The 14,140-nt window shown below is 40.0% G+C and overlaps 1 protein-coding gene across 8 annotated transcripts in view; it reads left to right on the top strand.

Annotated features, from left to right (window-relative positions):
* Positions 1–14,140, top strand: part of MCF2L2 (MCF.2 cell line derived transforming sequence-like 2) — a 260,492-nt gene that overhangs the window by 83,172 nt on the left and 163,180 nt on the right. For 5 of the 8 annotated variants that reach the window (XM_010855660.1, XM_010855653.1, XM_010855654.1 and 2 more), the window contains 4 exons: positions 2,255–2,345; positions 4,586–4,705; positions 12,107–12,223; positions 13,560–13,709. In XM_010855660.1, coding sequence (XP_010853962.1) covers positions 2,255–2,345; positions 4,586–4,705; positions 12,107–12,223; positions 13,560–13,709 — 478 coding nt within the window. The remainder of the gene's footprint in view (positions 1–2,254; positions 2,346–4,585; positions 4,706–12,106; positions 12,224–13,559; positions 13,710–14,140) is intronic. The other 3 variants (XM_010855658.1, XM_010855657.1, XM_010855659.1) reach the window with 1 other exon arrangement.

Below are 14,140 nucleotides of genomic sequence, written 5' to 3'. Positions count from 1 at the left end.
AAACTAAAGAAGAAATCATAAAGGAAACTAGAAAGCATTTTTAACTGAACAATAATGAAAAGAGTATATCAACATTTATGTGATGTAGCTAAAGCAGTGTTTCAGTTCAGTTCAGTCGCTCAGTTGTGTCAGACTCTTTGCGACCCCATGGACTGCATCATGCCAGGCTTCCCTGTCTATTACCAATTCCGGGAGCTTACTCAAACTCATGTCCATTGAGTCGGTGATGCCATCCAACCATCTCATCCTCTGTCGTCCCATTTTCCTCCATCCTTCAGTCTTTCCCAGCATCAGGATCTTTCCCAATGAGTCAGTTCTTCGCATCAGGTGGCCAAAGTATTGGAGCTTCAGCTTCAAAATCAGTTCTTCCAATAAATATTCAAGACTGCTTTCCTTTAGGATTGACCGGTTTCATCTCCTTGCAGTCCAAGGGACTTTCAAGAGTCTTCTCCAACACCACAGTTCAAAAGCGTCAATTCTTCTGTGCTCAGCTTTCTTTATGGTCCAACTCTCACAAAGCAGTGTTTAAGTGGGAATTATAGCTTTAAATGGCTACCTGGTGTCTCCGTGGTAAAGAATTCGCCTACCAATGCAGGAGATATGGGTTAAATCCCTGGGTCAGGAAGATTCCCCGCGGAAGGAAATGGCAACCCACTCCAGTATTCTTACCTGGAAAATCCCATGAACAGAGGAGCCTGGCTGGCCATAGCCCAGGGAGTCACAAGGAGTCAGACATGACTGAGCTACTGAGCGCACACACGTAGATTTAAGTACTTATAATAATCGAGAAGAAATGTTTAAAATCAGTGATATAATTTTCTACCTTAAGAAGTTAAAATACACTGGCAATTAAGTCCAAAGAAAAGAAAAGGAAGGAGATTGGAAAGAAAGAAAGAAAAAGAAAGGAAGGAAGGAAGGAAGAGGGAGGGAGTTGAAAATAAAACAAAATAATAGAGTTCCAATGTAATTCCATAGTGATCAGAAGTACAACCTGTATGATTGAAATTCTTTAAAATTTGTTGAATTTTTCTTTGTGGCCTGGGATAATGGATAATGGACTATTTGATGAATGTCCTATGTACATTTGAAAAGAACAGATGCTGAATTCTTCAAAGTCAAATCTATATCCCTGGTGATTTTTTGGCTATTTGTATGATCTTAAAGTGTCTCTCCAAAGATTCTCACTTTCTGAGTTGAAAATTTTACATATACACACACATACATACACACAAATATATAAATTCATGTTTCAAATTTCAGCATTCTGGTTTCAGAATTTATGCTCGTAACTACTTCATGATTGGTAGTGTTCAGGCTTCCCTGGTGGCTCAGCTGGTAAAAAATCTGCCTGCAATACAGGAGACCTGAGTTTGATCCCTGGGTTGCGAAGATCCCCTGGAGAAGGGAAAGGCTGCCCACTCTAGTATTCTGGCCTGGAGAATCCCATGCACTGTATAGTTCATGGGGTTGCAGAGCTGGACACGACTGAGTGACTTTCACTTTCACTTTCTCATCTTACAGACAAGGGAATAGGGTTAGAGAGGTTAGGTGATTGCCCCAAGTCTCAGTGCTAGTAAAGTGGCAGCACTAGGATTTGAACCAGGTTCCAAAGCTCCTGCTCTTTCCTCCCATAGTTTCCTCCCAAAGAGAGAGAAGAAAAATGTTTTCCCTTTTAGGACTTTAGTCTTTAAAAATTTTGTGAGAATTTTGTCGTGACTTCAGAGGGGACCAAACAGCTTTTTTTGTTCTTAATGAAGTTGATATCTCCTTGTACTTATGGTTTTGTGGCCATTTATGACCAGGTGCTGGAAAGGAGCTGTTTTTTCCATTGAAGTGTGTTATTTCCGAACATCTGTGGGACTGACTTCTAAGGAAGCATGTTGATAGCTCCATGAGCATCAGTCTTAGGAGTGGAAAGATAGCAGAGCTCGACCTCAAGGTCCTCTATCTACATTGGGACATGTGGTGCTCAACTTACATGGATCCTTCTGCTTGTTGAGGGTTTCATACATTTGCCAGCCAGAAATAGAGCCCTTGAGAGATTTGAGACATGAAATATTTCTGCTTTGTGAAGGCTGCCAGGTGAGAGGAGAGGAAGCCAGTTCCTTTCTTGGGGAAGTCAGACCTGGTCATCCCCTCATGCTCTGCACAGCAAGCCTGGAGTGACACGCAGGCAGTGGAATCACTCTGCTGAGGGAGCCCAACAGAATCCACGTGTTTCACTGTCTCTGATACTGACCACCCTTTTTTGCAGCATGGAGGCTGCCAGCATCGGGTTCGTCATTGTTATCGACAGACGAAGGGACAAGTGGAGCTCCATAAAAGCATCCTTGACACGAATAGCTGTAAATATTTATTTTTATATTTTATTATAAAGATAATTTAAACTATCTATTCAACTATTTTGCATCAAAGTCACCAGGAAGTAGCAGTTATTTTATGCCAAGTTTGGGAAAGTCTTTGTAGCAGAGGCTGTTGTGTCACGTTCATATCCTCTATGCTGCCCGAAGGTCACTTGCAGACCATTCCTGAGCATGAGTCTCTCTACCTGATTGACCTTTCTGGTCACTGGAGAGGAGCAGGTAGAGAGAGCTGGGAAGCTAATGCTCCAGGAGTGACTTGTAACTACTGCGCTATGGGCATTAGTGGACAAACACCCCAGCATTTGCACCCCTCAGTGGGGCAGTTCTGAGGTATATTCCACACAGAATTTCAGAAGACCCAGCCCTTCTTACCCATAGCAGTTCTCCTCATTGATACACTGGCTCTCTAGCCATCCTGTCTCACCATCGCCCCATACTCCTAACTGTGTTTACTGGGGTCACCTCTTTAGTAAACTCTTGAGACCCAAACCCTCATTTTAAGGTTTGCTTTGGGGATCACTTAATTTTATGACAGTCTTCATTTTAGTATTCAAATTATTTTTTCACAAATTCAAAAGACACTAGCAAAATCAGACAGTATGTGACATGAGCTTGCTTTTAGCATTAAATTGCACAACCTTGGATTGTTTTCCTTTTCCATCTTATTAGTCTGATTTTTACCCCTATTTATTCCCTTCCGGCAAGTGTATGCATCCTTTCCCTGTAGGGACCTCAGACCAAGGACTCAGCCACGTGAACTCAGCCACAGACAGTTGACAGTGCCCATGACTCTTCAAAAGGTCTGGCCTCTAGAGAGTTCTGGTTTCCCAGGGTTCATAGATAATACTTGAATCATCCAATACTTGAGTCTAATTTGTCCAGGAATTACACTGATCACCTTTATGTGTAAAAGATGCCGTAGTGCTGGGATCAAAAATACGACTACCAGTCAGAATCTCTTCATGTGCTTGTTAAAGATACAGATATCTGGACTTTATCCCAGTCCTAATGAGTCAGAATATTCCAGGGTAAAAACCAGGTTATTGTTCAATAAATACTTCAGGAGGTTGTTCTTGAGAACTCCTGAAAGAATGGAAAATCATGAGCAATGGGAAACTTGGATTCCCAGTTTTGCCACTGAGTTGTTAAATGAACCTGTTTTCTCATTACTCAGGCCCTTACCTCAAGATGAGGGCAATGCTTCTTGAGAGCAACTTAGCAATAAGATGCCTTGCTGCTGCTGCTGCTAAGTCGCTTCAGTCGTGTCCGACTCTGTGCGACCCCACAGATGGCAGCCCACCAGGCTCCCCCATCCCTGGGATTCTCCAGGCAAGAATACTGGAGTGGGTTGCCATTTCCTTCTCCAATGCATGAAAGTGAAAAGTGAAAGTGAAGTCGCTCAGTCGTGTCCAACTCTTAGTGACCCCATGGACTGCAGCCTACCAGGCTCCTCCATCCATGGGATTTTCCAGGCAAGAGTACTGGTGTGGAGTGCCATTGCCTTCTCCAAATAAGATGCTTTAAGAACCCTTAAAATACTAAATCTTTGACTCAGTAATTCTTCTAGGAAGCTAGAAGAATGTTCCAAAATGTGTAAAGATTTCATTTTACTGTTATTTATGATAGTAAAGTATGGAGTCTGAATCATTAACAATAAGGGATTGTTTAAATAAATTGCACACCCATAAAAACATTCCAAGGGATTTTTAATATCAGGAATAAAAGCTCATGGTATGATACTAAGTTAAAAGGCAGATTGCAAAATATTTCTACAGTTTGAGTTTATGATAAAGATATTTAAGCCAAGAAAATGGCCTAGAAGTAAAGGACAGGGAAACTTGGTGTGCTACAGTTCATGGGGTCACAAAGAGTCAGATATAATGTAGTAACTAGACAACAAAAAAATTAGATTGACATATTAAGAGTGGCTATGAAATCATGGGTGGCTTTCTTATTCTAATGTATACTTTATTATAAATGTCTGAATTTTTCTATAAAGAGTGTAAATTATTTTTTTAATCAGAAAAAAATTGTTGTTTGGTTAATTTGGTTTTTAAGGAGAGGTTTGGATTATATGAGCGGTAAGATCTCTTTCAGCTGTGAAATATATTCTAATTCTTAGGCATCCATGGTGTCCACTTTAACTTTGTCATCTATAATCTTGGGCAAGAGGAGACCGATTGATGTGACATTTGCACTGACACTTTTTATGATCCTTCCAGGTAGCATTTCCAGGAAACTTGCAGCTCATACTCATTCTTCGTCCATGTCGCTTTATCCAGAGAACATTCACTGACATTGGCATTAAGTACTATAGAGATGAATTTAAAATGAAAGTGCCGGTAAGCATGACCTTTTTGTCTTGTCTGCATTTATTTAGGGCATGGGGAGAAGATAGAACATGAGCTTATTTCTAAGGAAGGTAGAGAAAGAGGAGGGCATTCTAGACAGAGGGAAGCGCATGTGTAAGGACATGGAAGCAGGAAGTACACACTTTATGTGAGGTCCCTGGGGAAGCCCCATTCTTGTTGGAATTACGTATAGGATAATCTTTTGGAAGAAAAGGTAAGGCACGTGGAATATGTCTTAAGTGTAAGGACAGAAGGTCTAGATTTAATTCAGTAAGCAATGGGGATCCAGTGAAGGTTTTTGAGTTGGGTAGTGACTTGGGTAAAGGAGTACTGGAATTATATAAATCCAGAGGTATTATGTAAAAGATGGTATCCAAGACTGTACAAAGAGATTGAAAAAGGAAGAGAAATTGTAATAGTATAAATAAAGGAAAATAAGGATCTAAAATATGGGGGTGAAAAATATAGGTAACTGTGAGTAAAAATTAAAACCAACCTTGTGATATGCATACAAGTGAAAGTGAAAGTCACTCAGTCATGTCCGACTCTTTGTGATCCCATGGACTATACAGTCCATGGAATTCTCAAGGCCAGAATACTGGAGTGGATAGCCTTCCCCTTCTCCAGGGGATCTTCCCAACCCAGAGATCAAACCCAGGTCTCCCACATTGCAGCTGGATTCTTTACCAGCTGAGCCATAAGGGAAGCATAAGAATACTGGGGTGGATAGCCTATCCCTTCTCCAGGGGATCTTCCCAACCCAGGAATTGAACCGGGGTCTCCTGCATTGCAGACAGATTCTTTACCAACTGAGCTATCAGGGAAGCCCATGCAAAAAAGGAAAACTAATTAAAATGACAAGATTAAAAATTTTACCTCTAATTTTGGTAGAGATATGGGGCAAACCGTCATTTCAGACTTTGTTGATTGGATTGAAGTTGGTAGTGACTAATATGAAAGACTAATTGACAGTATTTATCAAAAATTAAAATGTATACACTCTCTGACCTACCTGTGAGTTATTCTGCAGATACATCACACAGGTACATAAAACTGTATATATAATGATACTCATTACCAAATTGTGATGGTAAATGGTTGGAAAAAACATAACGCACAACAACAAGGGGCTGGTTAAATAAATTATGGTCTACCCAAGCAATTAAATACTTTACAGCCATCAAAAGTGGTAAGGTGTGGTACAACCATGGTAGAAACAGTTGGCAGTTTCCTGTAAAGTTAAACATACACCTGCCCCATGATCCACCCAAGAGAAATGAAAACATATGCCCAATAATAGATGAATAGATAAAGAAATTGTGGCAAATTAATATAAAAGAAAAACATTATGCAACAGGAATGAAGTACTAAGCATGTAATAATGTGGTTTTATCTCAGAAATATTCTCTTAAAAGAAAGAAGCTAGATATTGTATACCCTGTGGTTCTTTTTCCATAAATTTCAAGAAGTAAAACTAAGCTATGATGATAGAAAATTAAAACAGTGGCTTCTGTTAGTGGTGGAGATAGTGGACACCTGAAGGAGGCCTAAGGGAACTTTTGAGGTAAGTGGTTGGGATGTAGAGCTGGAGGTCTATGGGAAGGGGTGAGAAGAAGACTATTTTTCTATTACTGTAGAGTCTTTCCTATTTGAATTTGTTACCACCTACATATATTGTCTGTTTAAAATAAACCCCAAAACACCCCGACTTTAATTTAAATTGCTCTGAGAAAATATGTAGCCCTTCTTAGTGAAAACTTAGTGATCACCTCAAACAAGGAATTTTTCTCTTTTCCATTCTTATTTTCCCTCTGTTAATAGGTCCATTTTGTATTAATAACCAAACTTCTTAAAATACTGTCTCCCTATACTTTGATATTAACCAGAATCAAAATGAATTTTCCATTCTATTGTAAATACTTATTTTAAAATATTTGAGTGTTTAAGGGAAATGTGAGCCATGGATTTTTTTATTCTGCTTTCCTGAATTGAGTGACAATTAATATTAGAGAAGGGATGAGACCTTACAAGAAGTTAATAAACTTGCCATGAGCCTCATAAGCTTTCTTCCCCTTCAGAGATGACAACTAGACAATTGCTTCTTGTAACTCAAAAGGTTTGGACTTTGAACTGAACATTTGACAAACATCATGCATCTTGCCCTGGTGTGTATAAAACACACCTCTGCAACAGACACGTTTGTGGCTTATGCCTTGCTTTTCATGTGGTACATTGACACTAAGGAGAGAATGAATGTCTGCTTTGTCTCGATACTGTCTTTAACTGCTTCTATTTGTGATGGTGTATACTGACTCCCTACCAATATGTTGTTCAGTCACCCAGTCGTGTCCAACTCTTTGCGACCCCATGAACTGCAGTACACTAAGTCTCCCTGTCCCTCACCATCTTCTGAAGTTTGCCCAAGTTCATGTCCATCGCATTTGTGATATCATCCAGCCATCTCATCCTCTGATGCCCTCTTCTCCTTCTGCCCTCAATCTTTCCCAGAATCAGGGACTTCTCCAATGAGTCAGTTATTGGTATCAGATGACCAAAATATTGGAGCTTCAGTTTCAGCACAGTCCTTCCAATGACTATTCAGGGTTGATTTCCCTTAAGATTGACTGGTTTGATCTCCTTGTTGTCCAAGGGACTTTCAGGAGTCTTCTCCACATCAATATACTTTTAATTTTACACTAAAATGAACTTTTAAAAAAGCTCTTAGTCACCAAAATATGGACTCATATAGTAGGAATGTATTTCAATGCGAAATGTTTACCTCATAGAGTAGCACTGCACCTTCCATAGGAGACTGAGCTCTTCTCACACTCTGTTGCACTACAGAATTCAGAGTCCTAGCTACCAAGCTCGATGTATTCAAACTTCAGCATATATTTTGCCTTTTCATTTGTTTGTTTCTTCCAGTTTTATTGCGATACAGCTGACATACAGCACTGCATAAGTTTAAAGTGTACAGCATAATGATTTGATTTACATACACCATGAAGTGATTTTTCACAATAAGTTTAGTGAACATCCATCATCTCATATAGATTAAAAAAATTTTTTAATAGATTTTTTTCTCATGATACAAACTCAGTATTTACTCTCTTAACAATTTTCATATATAACAAATAGCAGTATTAATTATCTTCATCATGTTATATATTACATTACTAGTACTTGTTTCGGAGAAGGCAATAGCACCCCACTCTTAGTACTCTTGCCTAGAAAATCCCATGGATGGAGGAGCCTGGTAGGCTGCTGTCCATGGGGTCGCTAGGAGTCGGACACGACTGAGCGACTTCACTTTCACTTTTCACTTTCATGCATTGGAGAAGGAAATGGCAACCCACTCCAGTGTTCTTGCCCAGAGAATCCCAGGGACGGGGGAGACTGATGGGCTGCTGTCTATGGGGTCGCACAGAGTCGGACACGACTGAAGCGACTTAGCAGCAGCAGCAGCAGCAGCAGTATTTGTTTTACCTTATAACAGGAAATTTGCACCTTTTGACCACCTTCAACTAATTCCCCCTCCCCTCACCCCTGTTTCTGGTAACCACAATTTTGTCTTTTTCTATGGATTTGCTTATTTGTTTTTGAAGTGTAATTGATCTACAACACTGCTAGTTCTTGTTACATAACAGAGTGATTTGATATTTCTATGCATTTCAAACTGATCATCATGATGATAAGTCTAGTTAGGTCACCATACAAAGATATTACATAGTATTTGATTATATTCCCCACACTGTACATTTCATATCCATAACTCATTTATTTTGCAACTGGAAGTTTGTATCGCTTAACCTCCCTCACCTATTTCTTTCTTCTCCCACCTGCCTCCCCTCTGGCAACCACCTGTTTGTTCTCTGTTTCTATGACTGTTTCTGTGTTGTTAATGTTTGCACATTTGTTTAGATTCCACATGTAAGTGAAATCATACAATATATTCCTTTCCTGTTTCACTTAGCATAATACCTCCTAGGTCCATCTGTGTTGTCACAAGTGGCAAGATTTTATTCTTTCTATGGCTGAGTAATATTCTATTGTATGAATATGCTACATATTCTTTATCTATTCATCTATTGATAGATATTTCAGTTGCATACATATTTTGGCTATTGTAAATAATGCCACAGTGAATATAGGGGTACATATATCTTTTCTGATTAGTGTTTTGGTTTTCTTCAAATAAATATCCAGGAGTGAAATTGCTAGACCTATTTTGCCTTTTAAATGACAGTTTAAGCTGCTTTGTTATTGGTTTGTCTTCTTTACTTTGTTTTTAAAATATGGTTGCAATATTAGTACTTTACCTTACAGCTCTCTGGCCCATCTTACTGTGGCATCTCCCTGCTTATTTCTAGTTAGGTAATAGTTATATTTTCACAGGTTGAAGGAAAAAGGAGTTCATTTTGCATGACTCAAAAAAATCAAGTGGACCAGAGTTGTAATTACAATTAAGTCACTGAGCCTTGCTGTACCTTTACTTGAGGAGAGGGGTGCTTTGATATGGCAAGTGGTTTCTAAGTGCCTGTTGCTGGCACTTGTCTATCTTGGAACAGCTGTATTCATGGCTGCCTCACAAAATTATGTGAAGTGGCCCAGGCAGTCTTGCAAAAATCCCTAAAGAGGCTATGGACATGCAAATTTGTTTCTTAAAATGAACTTTGCAACAGAGTACAGGAAATTGTCCTTTCAAAATTAAATATCATAGTTCTCTTTGAAAGCAACTTAAACAACGGTTTAAGAAACTATAGATAAGAACATAAACGTATACTGAAATTTAAAAAATATGACATTCTTCATGTAAAACAGCTGTTCTAAGAATGTACATGTTGGAAATGGTATGTCAGTACCAGCCACAGGAAGAAATGAGAAGGAGGCTTTGAAGGAAGAAGTTTCTTAAACTCAAAGGTCCCAAAGGTGGTTGGAGAGTCATCAGATGCCTTTCAGGGCCACAGAGAAGCACCAAGTTTTGACCAGGGTGCAGAGCAGAGGGGAAGGGAAAGTGTAGACCAGAGCCTTTACTGGGGTTTCCATGGGAAAGGCAAGGCAGGGCAGGGTAACCAGTTTAGGATTGACTGGTTGAAATAGTTCCAGCAGGCTTTGGGGCAAGTGAATCTCTAGTTGCGTGTTACTTGGCCCTGGGATGATTTTTTTTTTACTTTTTCATTTCATTTTATTATTATCACAATTGTCTGCACTGGGTCATCATTGTTACACATGGGCTTTCTCTAGTTGTGGTGAGCAAGGGCTGCTCTCTAGTTGTGATGTGCAGGCTTCCTATTGTGTTGGCTTCTCTTGTTGCACAGCACAGGCTCTAGGGTGCATGAACGTCAGTAGTTGTAGCGCACGGCTTAGTAGTTGTAGCTCAAGAGCTGTAGAGCATGAGCTCGGTGGTTGAGGTGCACAGGTTTAGTTGCTCTGCAGCATGTGGAATCTTCCTGGATCAGGGATTGAACCCATGTCCCCTGCGTTAGCAGGTGAATTCTTTACCACTGGACCAGCAGGGAAGTCCCCTAGGGTGATTTAGGGCAGCAGAAAGGTTGACTTGCTGTATAAGAGTTATTTAAGAAAGTAGTTGGGGGACACTGGCTTGGAATTGGTTTTCATATGATAGATGTGCTCCCTCCAGTCCTTTTTTTTAATCTCTAAAAATTAATTAGCCTCTCCCCAGTCAGTGAGACCATAAATGCCAGAACATCAAGAATACAGAAAATAAGTTAATGTAGTTAATATAATTGACCCTGTGAAGAAAGGATGCCAAATAGACAAATTCAGAATCTAAGAAAACACAGAATAACTATTTTAAGGCCAAGTTTACATACTCAGTGTGTTCTATGAGTTTGATGAGTGAAATTATTCTGCTTCCCCTCTTTTGTAGAATTTAAAATGTTTTTCCTTCTTAACCCATTAAAGATTCAAAGAGAAAAAAAGTTTCATAGTGAAACTGTTTCTCCATTTTTTTTTATTTGCATGCAGTAAAATTTACTCTTTTTGATGTTGAGTTGAATGTTGTTGTTCAGTTGTGTCTGACTCTTTGTGACCCCATGGACTGCAGCATGCCAGGCTTCCCTGTCCATCACCAACTCCCAGAGTTTGCTCAAACTCATGTCCATTGAGTCAGTGATGCCATCCAATTATCTTAGCCTCTGTCACCCCCTTCTCCTCTTGCCCTCCATCTTTCCCAGCATCAGTTGTATGAGTTTTGACAAACGCATGGTGTTATTTAACCAAAACCACAGTAAAGAAACACACTGGTTTCATCACCCTCCAAAATCTCCTGATGTTGTCCCTTTGTACTCAGCTCTAACCCCAGCAGCCACTGATCTGTTCTCCATCCCTAGAATTTTGCCTTTCCCTGAGGGTGCCTTTTGAGTCTGACTTCTTTCACTTAGCATGAAACATTTGGGCTTTCACTTAGCATAAAACAGTCTGACTTTTTTCACTTAGCATAAAACAACATCCATGTTGTTTCATTCTAAAGTAGATTTATCACTTGACTAATACTATATAATATTAGGGAAAAAAGCATATATTCTCATGTCCTCTGACCAAGAATCTGTTCTAAGAATGTATATGTTGGATATGACATGGTAAAGTTAGTACTGCCACCAGAGGAAAAGAGGGCAAGGCTTTGAAGGAAGAAGTTTATTATACTCACAGGTCAAGACAATCAATGACTGAAGAAATATAAGTCATTAGTTAAAGGCTACAGTAGGGTGTTTCAGAGATGGGAGTCAGTAGGGGGTGTGATATGGTCCTTGGGACAGAGCTGGGACCATGCCCTTTGCAGAAATACTGCAGAGGAGGAAAAAGGGACAGTTTGGAGTGTGTCATCCTTCTGTAGATGTCTGGGCATTCATTCAGCAGGAGGCTCACTAATTTATGAAAACCCACTCCCTATCACCTCCAAACTTCCTCCACACAAGATTAGTTGGGGGCATATCACCATTCTTCATAGAAGGGGTATCAGTGTAGTGAATCTTCTCAATCTATACTCTTCAATGGGTCCTGTTGTTATAATTTTATCTTCATATTTACCAGTCCACCCTTTATTGGAATATTCATTGCAGATTTTTAGGTCTCAGTACAGCATTTGCTTTTGGTGGCTGAAGGGTGTATCTTAACCTGGAAACTTTTAACAAAAATTTAGCTAAACAAGACCTGACTTATAGGTAGCTTAGAACTGAGCTCATCATTTTGTTGTAGGCTGTTCAACACTCCTATTCCTCCCTCAAAGTGGGGAAATGGAAAGAGATTTTCAGATGTTTCTCTACTGGATATAAATGCCTAATCAGGCCAAGTTGAAGTACTATTTAGTAGAATCTTGATGAGCTACTTAATTATCTCTGAGGACTGTATTAAGTTTTTTTTCTGTTATAGATTGTCATGTTAAACTCCGTTTCTGACCTTCATGACTACATTGACAAAAGCCAATTGACAGCAGACTTAGGGGGAACTTTGGAATATCGCCACAGTCAGTGGATAAATCATCGAACCGTGAGTACCAACTTACATGCCCTTCTCAGTGTCCCTCCTGGTGTTTTAGAGACAGGGACTTAAAGATCAACTGTTGGACAGTCATCGCCCATGACTACCTAACATCGAGAAGGTTGGGTTTTCTAAGTGACAGGCTGAGGGAGAGAAAGGGTGAAAGGATAAAAGCTAGGGCCTCTCCTGCTGATTACTTTGATCTTGCCTCATTTTCTGATATAGTGGTCTCAGGGGACTTGATTTAGAGTGTACCCAGGGAGTTTGCAAAATACCAATACTCTGCTATACCTCAAGGAATTTAATATACTTGATCTGGGATGACTGTCAGGCATTAGTGGGCTACAAGCTCCCCAGATAATTCTAGTGTACAGACGGATTCAAACCTGCCAAGTCAGAAGAAGCAGCATCTAAATGTAGACACCGCTGCGTATTGTCTGAGCTCAGGTGAGGTACTAAACCTCTCTAAGTTTGTTTGCTCCTCTGTTAAAATGGGACTAACACAATGGGTTCTCAGCTGAAGGCGATGCTGCCTGCAGAGGACATTTGTCAATGTTTTTAGGCAGACATTTTTTATAATCATAACTTGGGGAGAAGGATGTTAACTGGCATATCCTGGGTAGAGGCCAAGGATGCTGCAAAACATCATATAATGCCCTAGACAGGTCCTCACAATAAAGAATTATTTCACAGATAAAGGAACAGATCTTCAGAGTGAAGAGGTAATTTATCTAAGGTCATAGGGTCAAGTTGTGGCAGAGCCAAGACTAAGATCAAACTTCTTTGAGTCACCCTATGAGGGTCAGTTCCTTTGCACCTTTTCCACTTAGTGATTATTCACTAATCAGATGCATGGAATCAAGTTATTTTGTTAATAGGACTCACCACAGGAAACCTCTGGCTTTTCCCTATTTCTAGGATGACATTTCCAGGCCTTACACCTGATTGTTTTAGTTCTTACTGTTACATTTGTAAGTTACTCATCTGTGCCCAAGATCCTTTCAAATTTGCCATTCCTTTTGATCAAAAAAAAAAAAAAAAAAACCAAAAACTCCTGAAAAGTAAAAAGACAAAAAACAGATTGACTGGATCCTGCCTTCTTTCCTTCCTTACTGCCCTAGTAATATGATCTTGGCCAGTTGATTTGACCTGTTAGAACTTTAGTTCTCTCTTCTATAAAATGGAGATAAAATGCCTGCCACTCTAGATTACTGAGGTGCTAGACAAATGTAGAGCACAAAGTTCAATGCATGGCCTACTGTGTATACTCAGGAAATACCTCTGTCCTGTTAAGGCAGTATATTGGTGAAAACATTCACATTATTATGATTGTCTGACCTTCCAGGCCATTGAAAACTTTGCTCTAGCATTGAAGACCACTGCCCAGATGCTTCAGACTTTTGGGGCCTGCCTGGCTACAACAGAGCTGCCCAGAAGCATCCCTTCCACTGAAGACCTTCTCATGTCCCACATGAGGCAGTGGAACAAGTTGCAGGTGAGTGGTCAGTGATCTCTCAGAGGCCAGCCTCTGTGCTGGCAGATGGTCAGCTTCTTGGAGAGTTCTGGGAGCAAAATTAAAAGTTAAGCCCTCTTCTCCAGTGACTTGGCAGCCACTAACCATCTTTAATCTTCTAGATAGGCAATATATGAAGAGAAAAATCTTTGAATGACTGGTAGTACATGTAAAAGGATTGAAGGTAAGACCTGTGAAAAGCAGCCCCTCCAAAGGGAACCCATTCCGGTGTGGTGCTGGTGAGACAAGGTGTGTGAGCATCCATTCAAGGTGCACACTCCTATGATCTGCTCAGGACAGAACAGGATATAATGGACTGAAATTGCAGGGAAGGAGGGAGGGATGGGAGTTGGCTCTTGAAGCATAAGTTTTCCTGAGGTTGTTGTGAAGTTTTGGGGCAGAATAATAAACTG

This window comes from Bison bison, unplaced genomic scaffold, assembly GCF_000754665.1.
Source record: "Bison bison bison isolate TAMUID 2011002044 unplaced genomic scaffold, Bison_UMD1.0 scf7180017864367, whole genome shotgun sequence".
NCBI lineage: Eukaryota > Metazoa > Chordata > Mammalia > Artiodactyla > Bovidae > Bison > Bison bison.
Note: the sequence above shows the minus strand (reverse complement) of the source record. Positions and strands in the feature narration are given on the sequence as shown.